Source organism: Chelonia mydas, chromosome 12, assembly GCF_015237465.2.
Source record: "Chelonia mydas isolate rCheMyd1 chromosome 12, rCheMyd1.pri.v2, whole genome shotgun sequence".
In the NCBI taxonomy this organism is placed as follows: Eukaryota; Metazoa; Chordata; order Testudines; family Cheloniidae; genus Chelonia; species Chelonia mydas.
In genome coordinates, this window is record NC_051252.2 from 24153496 (window position 1) to 24172898 (window position 19403).

General features: G+C 40.2%; 1 protein-coding gene across 8 annotated transcripts in view; it reads right to left on the bottom strand.

Moving 5' to 3' along the window:
* Nucleotides 1-19403, bottom strand: part of LOC102945492 (transcription initiation factor TFIID subunit 4) — a 196298-nt gene that overhangs the window by 90181 nt on the left and 86714 nt on the right. For all 8 annotated transcript variants that reach the window (XR_005222310.2, XM_037878200.2, XM_037878199.2 and 5 more), the window contains one exon: nt 8178-8234. Coding sequence is in view for 7 of the 8 variants with exons in the window: in XM_037878200.2 (XP_037734128.1) it covers nt 8178-8234 (57 nt within the window). In the remaining variant the exon portion in view is untranslated. The remainder of the gene's footprint in view (nt 1-8177; nt 8235-19403) is intronic.

The following is a 19403-nucleotide window of genomic DNA, read 5'->3' on the forward strand; positions in this document are numbered from 1 at the left end:
TTACCAGCAGGAGAGTGAGTTTGTGTGTGTATGGGGGTGGGGGGGTGAGAAAACCTGGATTTGTGCTGGAAATGGCCCACCTTGATTATCATGCACATTGTAGGGAGGGTGATCACTTTGGATAAGCTATTACCAGCAGGAGAGTGAGTTTGTGTGTGTGGTTTTTGGAGGGGGGTGGGGGGGGGTGAGAAAACCTGGATTTGTGCTGGAAATGGCCCACCTTGATTATCATGCACATTGTAAAGAGAGTGGTCACTTTGGAGGGGCTATTACCAGCAGGAGAGTGAGTTTGTATTGGGGGGGGGGGGCGGCGGAGGGTGAGAAAACCTGGATTTGTGCTGGAAATGGCCCAACTTGATGATCACTTTAGATAAGCTATTACCAGCAGGAGAGTGGGGTGGGAGGAGGTATTGTTTCATGGTCTCTGTGTATATAATGTCTTCTGCAGTTTCCACAGTATGCATCCGATGAAGTGAGCTGTAGCTCACGAAAGCTCATGCTCAAATAAATTGGTTAGTCTCTAAGGTGCCACAAGTACTCCTTCTCTTGCCTAAAGTCACACACAAACATAAATGTTTGTAGGATCGGGGTCTAGACTGTGTTTTAGCCTTGGAAATTTAGCAGAATGTGATAATTCTGCAGATCTGTAGTTAAAATAAAATCTATGAAGAATATTAACTATTTGTTAAAGATATTAATATTTGTATTTCAGTAGCATCTAGAGGTTCCAGTTGAGGATCAGAACTTCATTATGCTAGACTCTGTATGCACATATAATGATATATTGCCCTGCCCCCAAAAGCTCACAATGAAAGTAATTTATCAGGATTTGTGCTGGTCATGGTACCATACCGCATGTCTGATGTTGTCTTCCTTCAAAAAGACAAAAATATTGTAAAAATAGTTCCAATTAGTATGCTTGATAATACAGAGGGTTTTCATGGGAGTATCTACTTCTTTCTGAGTAGCAAGTTTGCACAGAATGAAAGTCACAGGAACTTTAACTGTAGAAAAGCCATTTACCCCAAAGCTTGACTGTCTGATATATATCTTTGTCTTAACACAATTTTTTTCTATCATTTTGATAAAGAGAAGGAATGACTAAAAATATGTTCAGTTGGCAATTGCCCAACATAATGAAAACTTAATGGGCCAAATTCAGACCTGTGGTGTTTTCTATAGCCCTTGTCCACACTGGAAAAGTTGATAATATTTTTCTGCACTAGGTAGCTCCACCGGGTGACAAACAATGGAAGCTATAATATATACAGGAAGCTTTTGTCTGGTTTGGGTTTTTTTTTTTTGTTCTTTTGTTGTTGTTTTTTTGACCACTGTGTTGTTTAACCTTACTCACATAGTAATAAAAATGCCTGTACTCCATCTATACAACAGCTTTAGTATTGACAGAATTGGTACAGAAAAATGTTTACAAAATATTCCCGTTTAGATGCACCTTTACTGGTCAAAAAGAGCATTAAATCAATCACTATTCCAAGATCAAATTCCTAAGATTCTCCTCCTTTCTTTCAATCTTCTGACCCTCAGATGATTTAGGGAGCTAAACAGAGATTTAATTTAAACTTATTTTCTGTTCAGGAGCTCAATTCCTGGACAGAAAATAATTTGTTATAAAAGTCCTTTAAGAAAGAATAGATTGTTTCTTACCAAACTCCTTATGCTTTTGGTTTTCAGCAAAACCTGAATATAAGGATAATAGCAGTAAATCTGAATCTATTTACAAGCAAATACCACTACTATAGAATTATTGAGATATATTCAATACAATGTTAAGAAATTATTTATTGTAGAATTATTTTTGATATCTTAATAGTTAAATATCCTGAGCTGAATCAGAATTACAATATTTAGCTTAGAAGCAACTTTTCTTTTTAGTCTGGGAACAAGAATGGTTTCATATTTCCATGTCAGTGTTCAAGCTTTGTAAAATGCGTGTGTACTCAGTGCTCTGACAGACTACCTCACTTTTTTTTTTTTTTAAAGAGTGAGGAGTGTTATAGCTTTGCGTACAAATATATCTAACATCCTTTCCAAACACTTTTTGCATATATTATCAGAACAGGCTGCATTTCAAAAGCTAGATGCTTAAGGCCAATTTAACCCTCCTACAATGAAAGCCACACTGGGCGAGGCAGAGAAAGTGTAGCAACCAAGTGGAGGGCACCACAATGCCCAGAGGGTTGCAGCAGGCATAACACCTCCAAGGGCACTGGGAGAAACATGCTCCCTGACACACTCATGCAACAGCTGCAGAAGAGGTGCAGTCTGCACTCAGTGTATCCCTACACAGGGTGTGACAATTTGGAGAAATCTGTCTATGTACAGCTTATGAATTCTGTTTGATATTGACGACACTCTGTATCTGGGTCAGAGTGAAAACTCCATTTTGATTGGAAGGCTAATCTTTGCCTTCTCTACTGTCTTTTGCCTCCATGCTGAGCTAAATCCACAAAGGCAACAGGAGAAATTCTTGCACCTGGCACAGGGCTAATAGAGGGTTAAACTTTGGGTATCTCTAGACTGAAATTAAAAACCCGAGGCTGGCTCATGCAAGTTGGGGGCTTGTGGGGCTCAGGCTAAAGGGCTGTTTAGTTACAGTGCAGATGTTCAGGCTTGGGCTAAAGCGGGAGCCTTGGGACTCTCCTCCCTTGCAGGGTCCCAGAGCTCAGACTCCAGCCCGAGCCCAAACGCCTACGTCTCAATTAAACAGCCCCTTAGCCCAAGCCCTGTGAGCCCATGTCAGATAGTATGGGCCAGCCTCAGGTGTTTAATTGCACTGTAGAAATATCCTTTGACAATCATCCATTTAAAAGGTGCACGCTTGGACAAAGAGACAACTGATGCTCAAGGTAAACAAGATTTTTTGTCTGAACTCTAGAGGTGTGGTAACTACACAACAGATCACCCAGTCGGGGATTTTGAAATGAAACTGAGCAGGAAGTCACCTGACAAAGTAAGGGACTCTCACTGGTCATTTTTTTCAGGGTGGGCGGGGTGGGAGAGAGACTCCATAATGAGAAGCTATATGTTGGAGGACAGAGGAGAGGAAAGATCCTGGACTCTCTACAGGACTCTAGCCTATGACCAAAGAATGACTGAGTGGTGAAGAAACTGAGGCAGGGAAATTGCATTTTGCAGTTGACTTTCCATTCTTTCAGCTCTCTAGATCTGTGTATCCTTATGTTAAGTAAAGAGTAATTTATTTTAAACTCCTGTGAAAGTCTATCTGTGTGTGCTTGTCTGCTTCACTATCACATGCCCTTGAAGAGGTGAATTATAAACACAGAGCATCCACATGGCTCGAGTTCTGGGAAAGGGTTTGCTTAAGTTACGGAGCAAGCTGAGGGATCAGCACTGGTCCTGGGGGTGCAGGGCAGATGGCTCATGTAGCTCCATTTCTGCAATGGGGACAGCCTGTGCCCTGGAAGCATGCCAGACAGGCCAAGGAAAGCCGGTATTGAAACCTACTCAAATCAAGGGAAGCTTATAGCACATGGGTCCAGTGGATTGGGACAGATACAGCAACCTGGTGAATGTCCAGCAGAGAGAGCTTTACTAAGGGCTGCGTGCATGACACATCCATTGCCCCATCCTCAACAAACGCCTTGGAAGAGCTTTCTCATTTCAGATGTATTGCTACTATTGTGCAAATATTAAAAAGGTGAACTGCTAGCACAGATAAGGATAATACCCCTGGAGTGTACTCAAAGTGAAATTTAGTCCCTACTGAAATCAATGGAAGTTTTGCCATTGACTTCCATGGGGGCCAAGCTTTCTCACCCATGGAGTACAGTGCCTCTGAGACCAGATTCTGACTGGGGGTTATCTAAATTGATCTGGACTCTGGACGCATGCCCTACTATACTGTGTTCATGGTGTTTACTTTAAGTTTTTATTACTATGTAATATCCTTTGTTAGTGATGACACAAATATTTTAACCTAGTTAATCTATTAGGATGAACAAACTCAGCTACTTCACTTTCAGCCTAAATAGGCATTTCAGTTAATGGACACTGTATAGCAAGCTATCCATAACAGAAAGGATGCTCAGGATCTCACCTGCTCTATCTTTCTTTGAAACCATTTATATTTTTAATTACTAGATGCTGACTTAATTATTCCTAATCTTTCTCTAATCTTGCTAGCAGTTATATAGTCTGTTTTATGTCCTATTTAATGAACCCTTTTTATGGATGTTAGAGAACTCATTTCTCTAATACATATTTGTAGTTGACTTTCCATTCTTTCAACTGACTGAACAATTGCCATCATATTTTTTAAAATTTGATTTTGAAAGGTTTAACAATGTAATAAAAAGTAAATGTTGTCCACAAATGTTGCTACTCCTTGTACAGGTTCAACTGACAATCACACTGTATCTTTCTTATTTCAGAATGTAGCCTAGGTTTAAATACTCAGGTAGTTCAGTATACAAGCGAAGAGGAACATTTTTCTTGCAATAAACTCGCTTAAAGATAATGTTGCATCACTTTGTTAAATAGGTTTAATATTAAAATACACTGACTGATCACTATCTTGTCCTTGTCGACAAGGAGAGTTGCACCAGCTTAATGAAGGCATGAATTTTAATTGAAAGTTAAACAAGTGTAAACCCCTGTGTGAACACTTATTTTCATTTAGCTTAAATCAATTTGGAACAGGTTTAAACTAAACTTAAATAGGCCACTCAAACAAAAATAAGAGTGACCACCATAGGAGTTTGCATCAGTATAACTAAAAAAGTGCAAGCCTGTGTGTAGATAAAGCCTCAGTGTGATATATAGTGTCCACAGTAGGGCTATGTATAACTAGGTTAGTTATGATGTTTAATACGTTTTTTTAACCAAATTTAAAACTAGTTTGTGCTAATTTGGTTTAAAAAAGATGTGACTGTCCAGAGGTTCTGAGCATAAAAGGAAGTTTTAGAACCTGTACCCTTAGCTTTTATTTATTTTTTCCTTCCCTTATCTCTTCCTATTATAATTTTTTCCTATGCTTTGATATCTTTCTTCCCAACTCTAAAACTAAGTATTTCATCCTTTAGATTTGTCTTCTCCATAAACCATCGCTAAGCCACTCCTTTCAGATTTCACCTTTCTCCCCTTATATACTTCTCTCTCATCTCCCCCATTGGTCCCATTCTCTGCACATCATTGTCTTTATTTCTAGTGCCCACACCTGGTACTTCTCTTTGCTTCTAAAGTCTCCACCCACTTTGACTCCGAGTTTACCTGGGATGGATCCAGAGCCCAGTCCTAATCACTCTACAAATGAGAATAAAGAGATAATGTCAGAATGTTTGGGTGGGTAATAGAAGGAATATGCTGGCTGGCGTCGCCCTTCAAATACAGGTATATCAACAGCCTTGAAACATTATACATTTACAAAGCCTCTGAACCCTTCCAGATAATGGTAAAATTCTCAAATCTTTATCAAAAGAAGAGCAAATTTATGACTTGCAAGCATAAAACATCCATTATGCTTCATAAACGCCAACGCTATCCAGGAAATAAGACTAAGCTCCAAAGCGCTGTGCATAATATAAGAGACTTGGGTGTCCTCAGCATACCTGACTAAATAATAGTGTCTAGCCACCAGCCAGAACGGCAAATGAGCAACAAGTGTCTTCAAAATCCAACATTCAAGTCATTTTTATAGATTAGGGAAATATTGATTTCAATTCCGCTAATCTTCATAAAGCTAACAATATCACCTTCATAATTTACAAAACCTGGAGGGAGACCCAAATCTCCTCTTGAATATAGATCATCTGAACATTTAAGAGCAGACCAGCTGGCAGAGAAGTTATAAAACTGAGCCTTTTTTGAAAAGTTAATTCAAAGTCTTTAATTTCAGATAATATAATGCCCCAACTACCATCTGGCTAGTATATCATCTTTTGTATTGCAAAGTCAGTCGTTTTGTCTCAGTAGCACCAATGCAACTGTACTCAGTGTCAGTATTCATTCAGCAACTGATCCAACTAAACTATATGGAAAAAAAAACAAACCACCCTAAACTAAAATACACTCCTACTTACTTTTTGTACTCTCCACCCCTTTTGGGGACATTCACTGCAAAATATATTTTAAATATATATTAAATATATTTAAATATTTGTAGGTGAAAAGATGCTCAGTAAACTGAAGAAAAAAATTCAGAACCCTAATTACTGAAAAATGAGTCTTATCTTATAGTCATATGGTTTTAAATATGTAGAATGAAATTCAACTTCAGAGAGAGCCAGCGAATTATGCACTTTCATTAGAAGGGTGGGAAACAAGGCAGGGCTATTGTACAAAAGAACAGGGTGCAGCATTCTGAAACAGAAAACCTGGTATTCATTCTACATTTGTTCATTCCAACCAGTTACCATATTCAGGAACAATTACTATTTTAAAGTCACACAGCAGTTTGATCTGAGCATTACTAATTAGATTACCAACAAAATACTTGCTAACTTAATAATAAAGCAAGATTATTATTTTTTTTAACATTTTCTTCTATTCACAAGTCTGTACAGCATCACTCCCCCTAGTGGATCAAGAAATGCAATATATATCAAAATTACTTTGAATATTTCACAGGAAGAAAAAGAGATGCTCATTGCAGTTGCTCAGAGCAAAAGCAACCAAATCTGCTAGACAGTAAGTCTTTCAGCACAGCTATAAAGAATTCATCTTATTTCAGTCTGATTACTTGCTAAAACACATATTTTTACTAAAAGAGACCATTTTTCCTTCCCCTACCTTCCAATTAACTAATAAGAAGAGCACTCAATGAGAGATTATGACACCATACCACCAACAAACGGCAAATATTTCTAGGATAGTTTACTTACAACGACAAAATAATAAAAAAAGAATTAAATCTAATAACTATCTTAGCTTTGCAGGCAGTATAAACTACAAATGTCTGAACCGTGCCTCATTCTCACTTTCAACGGTAGAATAACTTTTGTGGTTATCTCAACAGCCTGTTTTGCTACATTTGATTACCTTCAATTATTTTTACATATTTTCAAAACTGATTTTCTTTTTGTATCTATGCCTGGGTATCTTTGTTGGTAGCTGGTATGACAATTCCAAGGTTTTCCAGGAAAGTAGTTGATTAGTGAAATTTTCAAAATATTTTCAAAATCCTTAGTCCAGACAGGCAGTGACCCATGGCGAAAAGTTCAAATGAACTCTTTCTGACATTTCTTCTTCATTATATATTTCATATCTATTCACAGTAATTCACGTTATGGAAGAAATTAATATACATTTCATCTATGTACTTCAAAAAAGAGCAGCTTTTTTGATTCTCACCATATATACATGAGATCTGTATAACAATGGAAATTATAAAACACTGACCACACAGAGCAAATATAGAACAGGAAAACCAGGGAAATAGGTAAAATATTTGTCAAACAAATATCTCTGTATATATTATCTCCTAATGGACTTCATTAATACAATTAATGGAATTTAACTTCAGCTAACCGGGATTGGGGTTTGCTGGGTATCCTATTGATACTGGTTTTTTAAATAACAACTGCATTTAACAGAGAGATATTTTATGTCTTTCTAAATAAAGTTATGACTTGATCCTTTTAAGTACATAGGGTAACCGTAAGCAAGAGGCAGGCTCCTTAATTCAGTAGAGTTAAGGATGTTCAACACCTCACAGAACTGGATCCTTCAACTATAATATCAAAACTTCAAATGCAGTTATTTAATGATTTTTAGACTACAGTAACTAAGAATGATGACTGAATAAAACATCAAGCTTAAAAACATTAATTGTTACAAAAACAAAAACTAGTAATTAAAGTAACACATTTCTAGGAAGTGACATTTTACAGAAAGACAAAGGCATATATTTTCCACCAAAATCTAATGCCGCTGTCATCATCAACAACCCAACAAAAGCTACAGCTACCTAAAATGGAAATGAAAATGTAATGTATGGAAATATTCTCTTATAAAATCTCCTTAGGCTTCACATGTATTAATGTATTAGTTTGCAAACATTAAGATCAAAGGCAAAGCAACAAATACATCCTAAAAGTTTTAGTCAGATTTTTATTAACGATATACAAGTAGCAAGGCATAAAAAATTAATATGTTCAAGCCTTGAAATGTCAAGTGTAATGATCTCTAGCTCTGCTTACCTCCTTTGCTTTTTGTTTCAATCTAGCTTGCTCTGGGTCTTCTTGCCTTGAGCGACTCTACATGTTTTAAAAAAATGGGGAAAAAAGGTTAACAGATGGTTTAAGAACCCCTCATCTGTTGCAGTAAGTTAAAAAATAGCAAAGAAAAGGGAACAGGATACAAGGTGTCAAAGATGGGATGCTTAAAGTCATAGAAGTGCAATTTCAAGCCTGTAGGCCTCACCCAATACACTGTTAAATATTCAGTTGTAAATAAAATCTACACCGTAAGTTTAAATAAAAAAACCCAATCTATTTCTGTTATTACCAATTCTAAAGTTTCAAGAGAAGTTTATATTCTGGCTATTTAATACGTATACATGCATTTGCTATGAAACAACAATGACCTAACTCAGAAAAGAAAAACATCTGATAGAAGCATCATTCAAATATTTTACAGGATCTTTTATCATTTATTGATTTAAAATCCTTCACAATCAAATAATTATACTCAAGTATTTCATTAACAGAAACATTTTCTAAGGTTAAAGCTGGTATCGATACAGAATGCATAAATCTATTATAAAGTCCTTCTCTCAGCTATCATCAAACTAGCACAATTAAAAATGTGAGTATTCTGTAGAAGCATACTGTGTTTACAGCGTAAAAACACATATTTAAGGCTCAGCCAAGACATGGACTCCTTTCGATTAACTGTCATTCTATAAACTACCAGTGAGACCCTCCTAAAAGCAATCCTTACAAGATATTTTCCCTTCAGAAATAGATATAAGTAGCTTTCAGATGCAGAAAGAATAAAGCTATATGATTATATAAATGTGATCCTTAGAGTATCTCTCTATAGGTATTTATATATTTGTATGTACATACTAATAACGAATTATTGCCTGCATATTTTAATACAATTATGTCACACATTTATGCATACAGTAACTATGTATTAAAGGTCAAGAGTAATGAGAAATTCCTGAACTCAGTTTCATGGAATTCAGTAATCACTCAAACAAAACAAAACAAATTTAAAAGTAGATTACAAATGTATTATTGTAATTTCTGAATGTATTATATGATTGGCTAAAATTCAGATAGTTATGTATCAAAACCATACCCAGTCACAGTAAAAAAAAAAAAACCCTGTGGTTCCCATGTGAACAATTATTCTTGTTTTGACACATGAAAGGTGTAATTATTTATTATTTGTATATTATTTTGCATATTAAGTTTCCTGCTATGTCATTTACACAAATGCTAATGGAATAGTAGTTCTACCCTTTTTCTTCCCTCTACCTTTCCAACTTGGAGAAAGATCTGAGGCTTCAGAAAAGAAACAGTGAATAATTTGCAATCACTTAGATGCTGCTTTTTATGCGTGTGTGTGTGTGGAACATCTTATACTGTGCTCTCGTTAAAAATGTAGGAAGTTAAAAGTCCATGAAGAAAAGCAAATGGAAAGCATGAATTCGGAGCGGGACGAGACCAGATCCTGACATGGCAGACATAGCTGTAGGGAGTTCTGAATATCTCATAACTGATATTCTCTAATGTCCTGGGACAAACACAACTACAACACTGAATTTTGGCAGGTAAGGGAAAACTCACTCTGAATTTACTGTACTGTTTTTTAACTGGGATTATTTTTCCAATTGATACTACATGTAGATTAAAGCTTTGATGCCAAAACACATCACAACAGGAACAAACTGGAGGAAAGACTTTTTCAAGATTTGTCTGACACTGTCATCACACATGCTAGCGTCATCTTCCAATAGCATCTAGCAGTGATTTTGTGGCTGCTGGCATAGTTAAGGATAGCTTGGCTAAAGACCTTCTGGAGAACAGGTAATGAGAAGCAAAAGACTATAGATCTCTAATGACAACAAAGTTATACCAGCCAAAATAAAACTTTAAGATGATGTACAGAAGGCGACTTGAAACTACAGTGATCAGGCAAACACAAAAGCTTAAGACAGATAAAGTTGGTCTAATCAATTGTTAAAGCAGAAGGCTGGGAATAAGGAGATCTGGGTTCTATTTTCAGATCTGAGAGATCTGTGAATTGATTCAGCAAAGCAACTAAGAACTTACTTAAATCCATTCCTACTCAGCAAAGAATTTAAACATATATTTATTTGGCATTCAGTAGGGTGTAAATTTATGCTTTGCAGAAAAGGGATGGACTTAAGCACATGCTCAAGGGCTTATCTGAACAGGCCTCGCTTTGTCACCTAGTACAACTCATTTAACCTATTTGTGACTCAGTATCTCCATTTGTAATATGGAGAATGCTACTGAGGAGGACAGTTTGGACCTCGTTTGAGCAGGATTTCTCTAAAAGTCCCTTGTCCATCGAAAAGCCAGGCTGTCGGATGCTGTGTTGGGGTCGTTGATCCTGCCCCCTTCAGTGACAGTAGGTTTTGAGGTGTCCGTAAGTGAATGCATGGCTGAGAGGCCACCTGGAGAGCCATCAAGAACCAGAACCTCCTTGGCCACCAAGGAGGTATTAAGATTACTGTCACCTTGTCCACCTTGATTTTCATGAAGACACGTGGTAGGAGGGGGATGGGAGGAAAGGCCTACATCAGCGAGTCTGACCATTGCACTAGGAAACCATATCCTCTGGAGCTACGTCCCTGTGCATTACAAGATTAGTAAGCCAGGCATTTCTTGTTGCCTGCAAGGGGTTAAGGAGTGAAGGGGTCCCAAGATGGGAATCCCCAGTGAGGAAATAACTGTTGGGCCACAGATGAATGGAGCATCCATTTGTGGTCCTCATGCAAATGCCAACTGAGGCTGTCTGCTAGGAAATTCATTGTCTTGGTAGGTGGATTGCAGAGAGGTTGATATGATGTTGGATGCACCAGTTCCCTAGCTAAACTGCCTGTGTATAGAATAGTGTGCACCTCGCTTCCCTCTAGATGTTTATATAACATACAATGGTCATATTGTCTGACCTGATTTGGATTTGAGTGAATCAGATAAAGGCAGGATTTGCTTGCATGCTCTGTATAAGGTCAAGGAGGTTGATGTGGAACATGGACTCCTGTGGAGTCCAGGAACCTTGAGATGCATGATCATCCAAGTGCCTTCCCCAGACAAGAAGAGCCATATCTGTGACAAGAATTCTTGTGGGTGGGGTTGGAGTAAAAGGAACTCCCACACAAACATTTTCAGTCTTCTCCCAGAAGGTGAGAGATGCTGGGAGGAAGTGAGATTCTCGTCAAAAAAGAAGACTCTGTTCAGGGCACAGGCATTTCTCAGCCAGGGACTGGAGGCTGCACAGGTGAAGTTTGGTGAGGGGGGCGTCTCACATATGCGCATGATGCTGTGTGGCCTAGCGAGGACTAAGCAGGACCAGACAGTTGTTTGAGGACAAAGTTGAATTTGGATACCGAGGTCCTTTACTGCAAGGAATCTGCCCTGTGGTAAGCAAGCCCTGGCCGCCCTGGGTCCAGGACTGCTCCTATAAATTCCATAGTCATTGTGGGTTTGAAGTGGACTTTCCTGGGTTTACTTGAAGATCCTGGGAGTGGCAAAGGGCAAGTAGGACAGTGATTGTTACCTGCAGTTCTCAATATGATCAACCCTTGAAGAGCTATTTGTCTAGGTATGGAAATATATGGTAACTGTGACGGCACAGATGTGCTGCTACCACAGCCATGACCTTTGGAGTTGAAGAAAAGCTGAAGGGGAGAACCTTGTACTGAGCCCATTGTAAAACACAGGAATTCCCTGTGTGCTGGGTCTACATGAAAACAAATGTCTTTTAAATCGAGCACCACAAACTGTTGACGACATTCAGGGAGAGGATTATAGTGGTTCGGGAAATCACCCTGAATCTTGAGTGGCAGATGAAGACATTCAACTATCTGAGATCCAAGATGGGTTTCCAGCCCCTCTGCCTTTTCAGGGATTAGGAAACATTTGCAGTAAAAGCTCTCCTGTCCCCTTGTGTTGAGGAGGTACGGACTCTGTTACCCCAGTTGCATCAGAGAATCTGCCTCCTGTTTGAGAATCATCTTGGGAGAGGGGTCCCTGAACAGGTATGGGGGAAGGGACTTTTGGGGAAAGGATAGATAGGAGCTCATCTGTAAGTAGGCAGTTGATATGATGTCTAAGACCCATTTGTCCAAAATCAGATGTTGCCACCTCAGAAAGAAATGGACCAGGCAACCACTAACAGGGTGAGTGAAGGAGACACCCTGTCAAAATGCCACCTTTGTGGGTGGCTTGGTCTAAGGAGGGGATAGTTAGAGCCCTGCAAATCCCCGGATATCCGCTTCATATCTGTGGATGAGGATGCTGATAGCCATGAACCATTTTCGCGGATAGTGGATTGGATGCAATTACAATCACGAAAGGCTCTGCTCACCACTGGCGGCGCCTGGGGGACACAGCACACCCGCTCAATGTGCCACTTCCTGTCCAGCAGCTCAGGCCCCTCGGGCAGCACCAGCGTCCCCACCATGGCCCCTGCACTGGCCGTGCCCCAGTCCCAGGCTGCCGGCTCCTGGCCAGCAAGGCCCCCGCCCCAGCCATGGGGGTTGGCCCCGGCGCCCCACTGTGATGCAGTACACACTGCTGCTCTGCCATGTGCCATCGCTCATGAACCCCCAGGATAAGCACGTGATGCGACGTCCCTTCTCCTTGAAAACCCACCCATGCGCTGTCTATTCCCTGCAACACACCCCCCCACTCACTCCCTCCCTCCCCCATCGCTAGCCCTTGTGAGACAGCTTGCTGCTGAGGATGTGGATACAGGTAAAAGACAGCTAGTGGATCACAGCTCGAATTGCGGGTTGATCCTGGCGGATGTGGATCGGATGCAGATCTACTTTTTTGTATTCGCGCAGGGCTCTAGAGATGGTGGTGGGTCCATGTATCTGCCACACTGTACCTTGTGGCACTTTCTCAGAGGTTCACAGGGTTTGTGATGGTAGAATGGCTGAGGGGCTGGCCAATAACACTGCTGCAGTGCCTTAGAGAATTTTCAAAGAAGCACCAGGGTATGTATTTCCAAGGAATGGAGGGTGTCATAGGAGAGTGTAATAACCAAGTAAAATGAAAAGGTTATTATCTTCAAAGAGAAACCTCTACCATTGCCCAGACTTCCTTGAGAAACCCCAATGACTGCAGCCATGAAGCCCGTCTCATGACTACCAGGGTCGCCATGAAGCAAGACGCAGTGTCTGCTGCATCAAGTTTTGCTTGAAGGGATGACCTGGCTACTAATTTCCCTTTGTAAAGGATAGCCTGGAACTGGTGCTTTCATTCCTGTGGTAATTTACTAACTCAGAAAGCTTTGTTATAGTTAACAAAGTAGTATTTCAACATAAGTGCCTGGAATTTTGCAATGTGGAATAGTAGCCTAGCTGAGGAAAAGTTCTTTCTGCCAACACTTGAAGCACTGCTATTGATAACTGCTATGATCTTATGTTTAAAGGTATAAAAAAAATATTTTTTCCTGACCTGACCAAACAAAACCAGGCCAGGAGATGAAAGTTCAAGATAATCTGAAAGAGATTCTTAAAGCAACTGAGCTATTCTCTGCAAAGCTCCAGAACAAATAATAAAAATGGTCTGGGGGGTAAAAGCAGCCAGCCAACTCCCAAACAGATCTAAATAAGAGAATTTCATCAGCGGTGAAGACATGCAGTAATGAGTGGCATTATATAGGTAATCTTATAGTTAAAGGCGAAGTTGACACCATGTTTAGAAGAATTCAGTGGGTTTATGGTTCTGCTACTAACCCATTATTAAGTCTTTCTTTTTAAAAAAAATAGGACTGACTGCCTTTAGATTAATTGGAATCCAGACTTCATGTTATAGGGCTCACGGCTGCAATCAGTAGTGGTCTTTCTTGCTTTAGTGCATCGGTGAAATTCAGGAACTTTTATCCACCTTTCTTGTCAAGAATTAGACTTTTTAACAGAATGTTTAAAGTGGGATGGAGGGAAGGGGAGGAACAGGGACAGGGTGCACTAAGGGGAGGGAAGAGGTGAGGAAGAGGAAGGGCAGGGGTGGACCGGGGGCAGGAAGAGGTGGGGTGGGGTCTTGGGGGAAAGAGTAGTGTGGGGGTGGGGTCTGGGGCTGAGCAGGGGTTGAGCACCCCTGGGGAAAATCAGAAGCCGGCTTGGGGGGTCTGTGAAAAATTTTAAATCAAAATGGGGGTCCTCAGGTTGCTAAAGTTTGAGAACTGCTGTCATAGAGTTCTTTCTTGCAGTTAGACAGCATTTGCATTTTTTTAAATGAACAAAGTTTACAAGTTTTATTTTTGTATTTTAGTTGACTATATCCTCTTCCTGTAGCCATTTTTTCAAGACAGATAGAATATGAATAATTATGCATAACATTATGGTCAGAATTATAATCCCTTTGCTCACAGTTCAAGAGGTTGTTATAATTTATCCACACAATTTGTAAAATCAGTGCTGCACTACATTTTACATTTTATGTCATTTACAAAAATGTAAGATATACTACTGGATTCAGAACCACTTTGGAGCCTTAAACTTAAAGGACTTGTGCTTTAAAAGCTCTCAGGGCTAGCATGTGATTGTCTTCTGCTTTCAGCAAGCACTTCCATCACAGTCTAGCACTAGGCACTTATAACCTCACTTTTTTTTTAATCTATATTGGGAGACTTTAATGTTTCAAATTAATCTTTTTCATTAAAGTTAAGAGTCACAACTGTAGGTGCTGCACTATTCAGAGCCACTGCTGTGCCAACAATTTCAATTTTAAACCTATTTTTCCCATTGGGTGACATCAGAACTTCACCCACGGCTGCACCAACTTATAACTTCCACTTTTCATTAAAGAAGTTAAATTGGCAACATGAAACACTTTGCTTTCACATTAGCTGTGTTAATAAAAAGTGAAAGTTAAAAGCAGCATAGCTGAGGGTAAAACCCTATTCAAAATTGTGGTCACACTGAGGTGGCATGCCAAAGTAGACATCCAAAAGCTGGCTTTTTGTTTTGTTTTTAATTGTTAAAATGATAGAAAGTAACAAAATTTCAAATTCCCCAAAACTAAGCCCCCCACTTTCTTATCACAAATGAGTGGGCAGTTTTAGTTCAGAAAGGAATCCATCTCACAAAAAGGAGTATTGCATCAATTGTCACCCTCATTGTTAGTCTCGGGAGACAGGAAAAGGATTAAATGAACATGGAGATTTAACTCTCCTCTCACTCAGAGAGATGGCCCCTACAGAAGAGGATGGAAGCCCATTGCCAGGATTGTAGTAGGAAACTTTGCTATTGCCACTATCTGCACTACATCTGTTCAGTGAATAGAGGATGGTAGCCTTGAGTGGTGTCAAATTCAGCTCCATCTGTAAGCACTAAAATTAACTTTATAAACTGCACCAGAATACAATCCTTCGTTCACTAACCTAGTGACAATTTTTACCCAAAAGAGGCTATACAAAAACATACAACACACCTATGATTGTTGTATTTATTTTTAGTACCCATGAATTTGGTACTACCATAAACACTAAACAAAAAAACACTAAAATGGACGGACTAATAACTGAGTCCCGGGACCTGATAGGATGATAGATGCCATTCAATTAAATGTATGGTGAAAAAAATTCATTTGTCAGTGTCACACATCATGTGCAATGAAGCCAGTATGATCACTTGAACTAACATTGTAAAGTAGTTTTATAAACAATTTTGAAATAATCAGCTTCCTTAAATATTGTAACATGGAATATTTTTTATTTCTTAATTCCTTGGACATAGACAACCCCCATCTACACATATCTAGTGTAAAAAGCATGTGACTATCCAAATATCCATTTAGAAATAAAATCAAGCCATTATCACCAACTAGGGTTTCACATTCTGTTTTCTTCTGCCCCCAAGAGCATTTCCATTATTGACCACATATTCAAAATCTTATTCTACTCTCACATGTAAGCCTTACACATCCCAGGTTTTTGAAACAGTAAACAAAAGAAACAAGTAAGGACCAACACTTTTAGTGTAATGTAAAATCGGTGTTCTGCTTTCTTAGAAATCCCATTAAGAGCAGACCACATTAAATGTAAAGATAAATTCCTCAGCTGATTTCAGTCTGGCTTTTGACCTTTTTGTTGTTCGAAGACTGCTCTTTGCTGTCTCTCTCTAAGAATGTAACTTCCCCCACCCACCACTGACAGACAGATTCAAAGGCTCTCTCCCTTTTGCATCCAGAAGGGAGCAAAGACCAGTGGATCCTGACTAGAAGTGCACAGAAGGGGGAGAGCAGGCTCTGATGCATGTTCCCTCTGTAGAGTTTGGGCTCCATGTATGCAGAGAAGGTGTGGCCAGCTGTTGTATGGCATTGTTCTCTCACCCCAGCATTTTTCACCAGCAAGACAAACCAAAATAAGGTAATGCTGATTCAGTCAGCATTATCTTGTGTGGATCCTCTTGCCACAATGTGGAACCCTCCCTTGACAACCCATCTCCTCCAAATCTATGTTTTCATATTGAACTCATTACCATGGTGTCTGAGCCAGAAAGAGGGGGTCCAAGACAGGAGGTGGCTGGGGATCACAGTGGGTTTTGGGGGACAACCTCACTCCAGCCACTTCTACCAGGGAGAGAGTAGAAACACTGGGGAAAAAACCTGTGGACTTGACCATTAATCAGAAATGCCTTGATACATCCAGCTTTCCCTATCATCATACTCACCATATCACAGACACACACCAAACTTCTTCTATGGGCTGGTTACTCTACAACTGCCTGTTGTATGGTTTGTTGCACTTCCCCCGCAAAGCATCTGGTACTGACTCCTGTTAGAGACAAGGTACTAGTCTAGATGGACCCCTGGTCTGATCAGGTAAAGCAATTTCTATATTCCTAAAATACTAACCTTAAAAATGAACCTAACTCACCTCTGTGGTAGTACTTTTATTCATAATAAACCACAGCACTATTAGAAAATGTCTACTTGTGATCGATCAGTTTCACATCTACAATACAATGAAAACAGAGGAATCGCTATATTCTGCCCAAATTATTGGCAAACTCTATGAGCTACAAGAAGTGGCCATGGCATTAGGAAAGTTCCAGTCAGATTACGGCTATTTTGCATACTGATATTTCAGTATATCTTTAGGTGATACTCTTTGGTTAGACTTTGCTTTCCCTAAATTCTCTTTTTTTCTTCTGTCTCCCTTGTCTGTAATTCTACTTATCATCCTCTCTAAAATATTTCCAGAATCTAATTCTGCCTGTTAAGATGCTTACCTATTTCCTAATCATGTCCTGATTTGACTACTGCATTTGCCTCTTTTATGCTCACTTATTATCAGGGCTTCAGAATCCTAGGGTCAAACTACCTTCTTGCTCAAGAAAGTAAGACCATACTCCTTCCTTCCTCTATCACCTTTCACTGCTTTTTATCCATCTTCAAAAATCTAATGAAAAAATGCCAACTTGGTTTTCAAGTTGTTCCAGAACTCACCCCACTCAAGCGCTTTGACCCTTGTCTATTTTATCATCCCACTTATCAAAAGTTTGCTCCTTCTATCACTTCCTCCTGACTCTCCCAAGCTGGAAGAACTCTTTTACTCCATCTACCCAGAAATCTTTCTTTCTCCAGCATCTAGGCTTTGTCTACAACTGGAATTTCAGGCATTAGTGGAGCTTCACTGGTGTAAACATCTAGTGTAGACAAGATTTACACTGGGTGAGTCTGCACCTGTGTAAACTGTGTCTACATTAGGAATCTGTACTGGTGCAGCTATGCCAGCGGCTGAAATCCCAATGTAGACAAAGCCTTAGTTACTGAGCAACTTTTGTTCTTTAAAACTTATCCTAAAATCTTCCTATTTAACTTGTGACTGGCTGTTTTATGAAGCATTTTTACATGTCAAAGCTTCTGTACAAGGAAATGTGTATTGTACTGTATGTTGAGCAAGCCCATTAGAAAGCTGCATTTATAAAAAATAGCTTTTCAAATTTTTAGGTTCTCAGCATATCATGAATTCTAAGCACCCAAGCTTTCTCACCCTGAATGAAACAATAGCGAAGAACAGTGGTAACACTATTAATAGGGCAATTAACATAATTAGGTTATTGAGAATGAAAGCCAATGCTGGGATTTTTTTAGGAAACAATTGTTCCTGATTAACTTTTCACAACAAGAGCTAAAGTTACAGAAATCGGTCCATTTTGGTCAATTTCATGGTCACAGATTTTAAAAATCGTAAATGTCATGATTTCAGCAATTTAAATCTGAAATTTCACAGTATTGTAATTGTCGGGGTCCTGACCCAAAAAGGAGCTGTGGGGAAGTTGTAAGGTTATTGTAGAGGTGGGGGGGTTGCAGTACTGCTACCCTTACTTGTGTGCTGCTGCTGATGGCAGTGCTTCCTTCAGAGCTGGGCAGCTGGAGAGCGGCGGCTGCTGGCCAGGAGCCCAGCTCTGAAGGCAGAGCCACCGCCAGCAGCGCAGAAGGATGGCATGATATGGTATTGCCACCCTTACTTCTGTGCGCAGAGCTGGGCCTTTGGTCAGCAGCCACCACTCTCCGTCTGCCCTGCTCTGAAGGCAGCAGCACAGAAGTAAAAGTGGCACGGTATGGTATTGGCACCCTTACTTCTGCGCTGCTGCTGGCGGTGCTGCTGGCCAGGAGCCCAGCTCTGAAGGCAGAGCTGCCGCCAGCAGCAGAGAAGAAGTAAGAATGGCATGGTACGGTATTGCCACCCTTACTTCTGCGCTGCTGTGTGTAGAGCTGGACCCTCAGTCAGCAGCCGCCGCTCGCTGGCTGCCCAGCTCTGAAGGCAGCACAGAAGTAAGCGTGGCAATACTGCGACCCCCCTAAAATAATCTTGTGACCCCCTCCCCCGCAACTCCCTTTTGGGTCAGGACCCCCAATTTGAGAAACCCTGGTCTCCCTCATAAAATCTGTATACTGTAGGGTAAAAGCACACAAAAGAAAGACCAGATTTCACAGTCCGTGATGTGTTTTTCATGGCCGTGAATTTGGTAGGGCCCTACTTAGACTGCCTAACCCTGACCTGGACAGACCACCTCTTAGGGTGCATAGGGAAGGCTGTGTGTCTGTCACGGAGGTCACGGATTCCGTGACTCTCCATGAGTTCTGCAGCAGCCAGTGCTGGCCCAGGAGGGCAGGCCCTGGGCCAGCAGCAGCAGTTTAGGTGTGTAGGAGGGGGCTCAGGGCTGGGGCAGGGGATTCAGGGCGGCACTTACCTGGGCGGGTGGG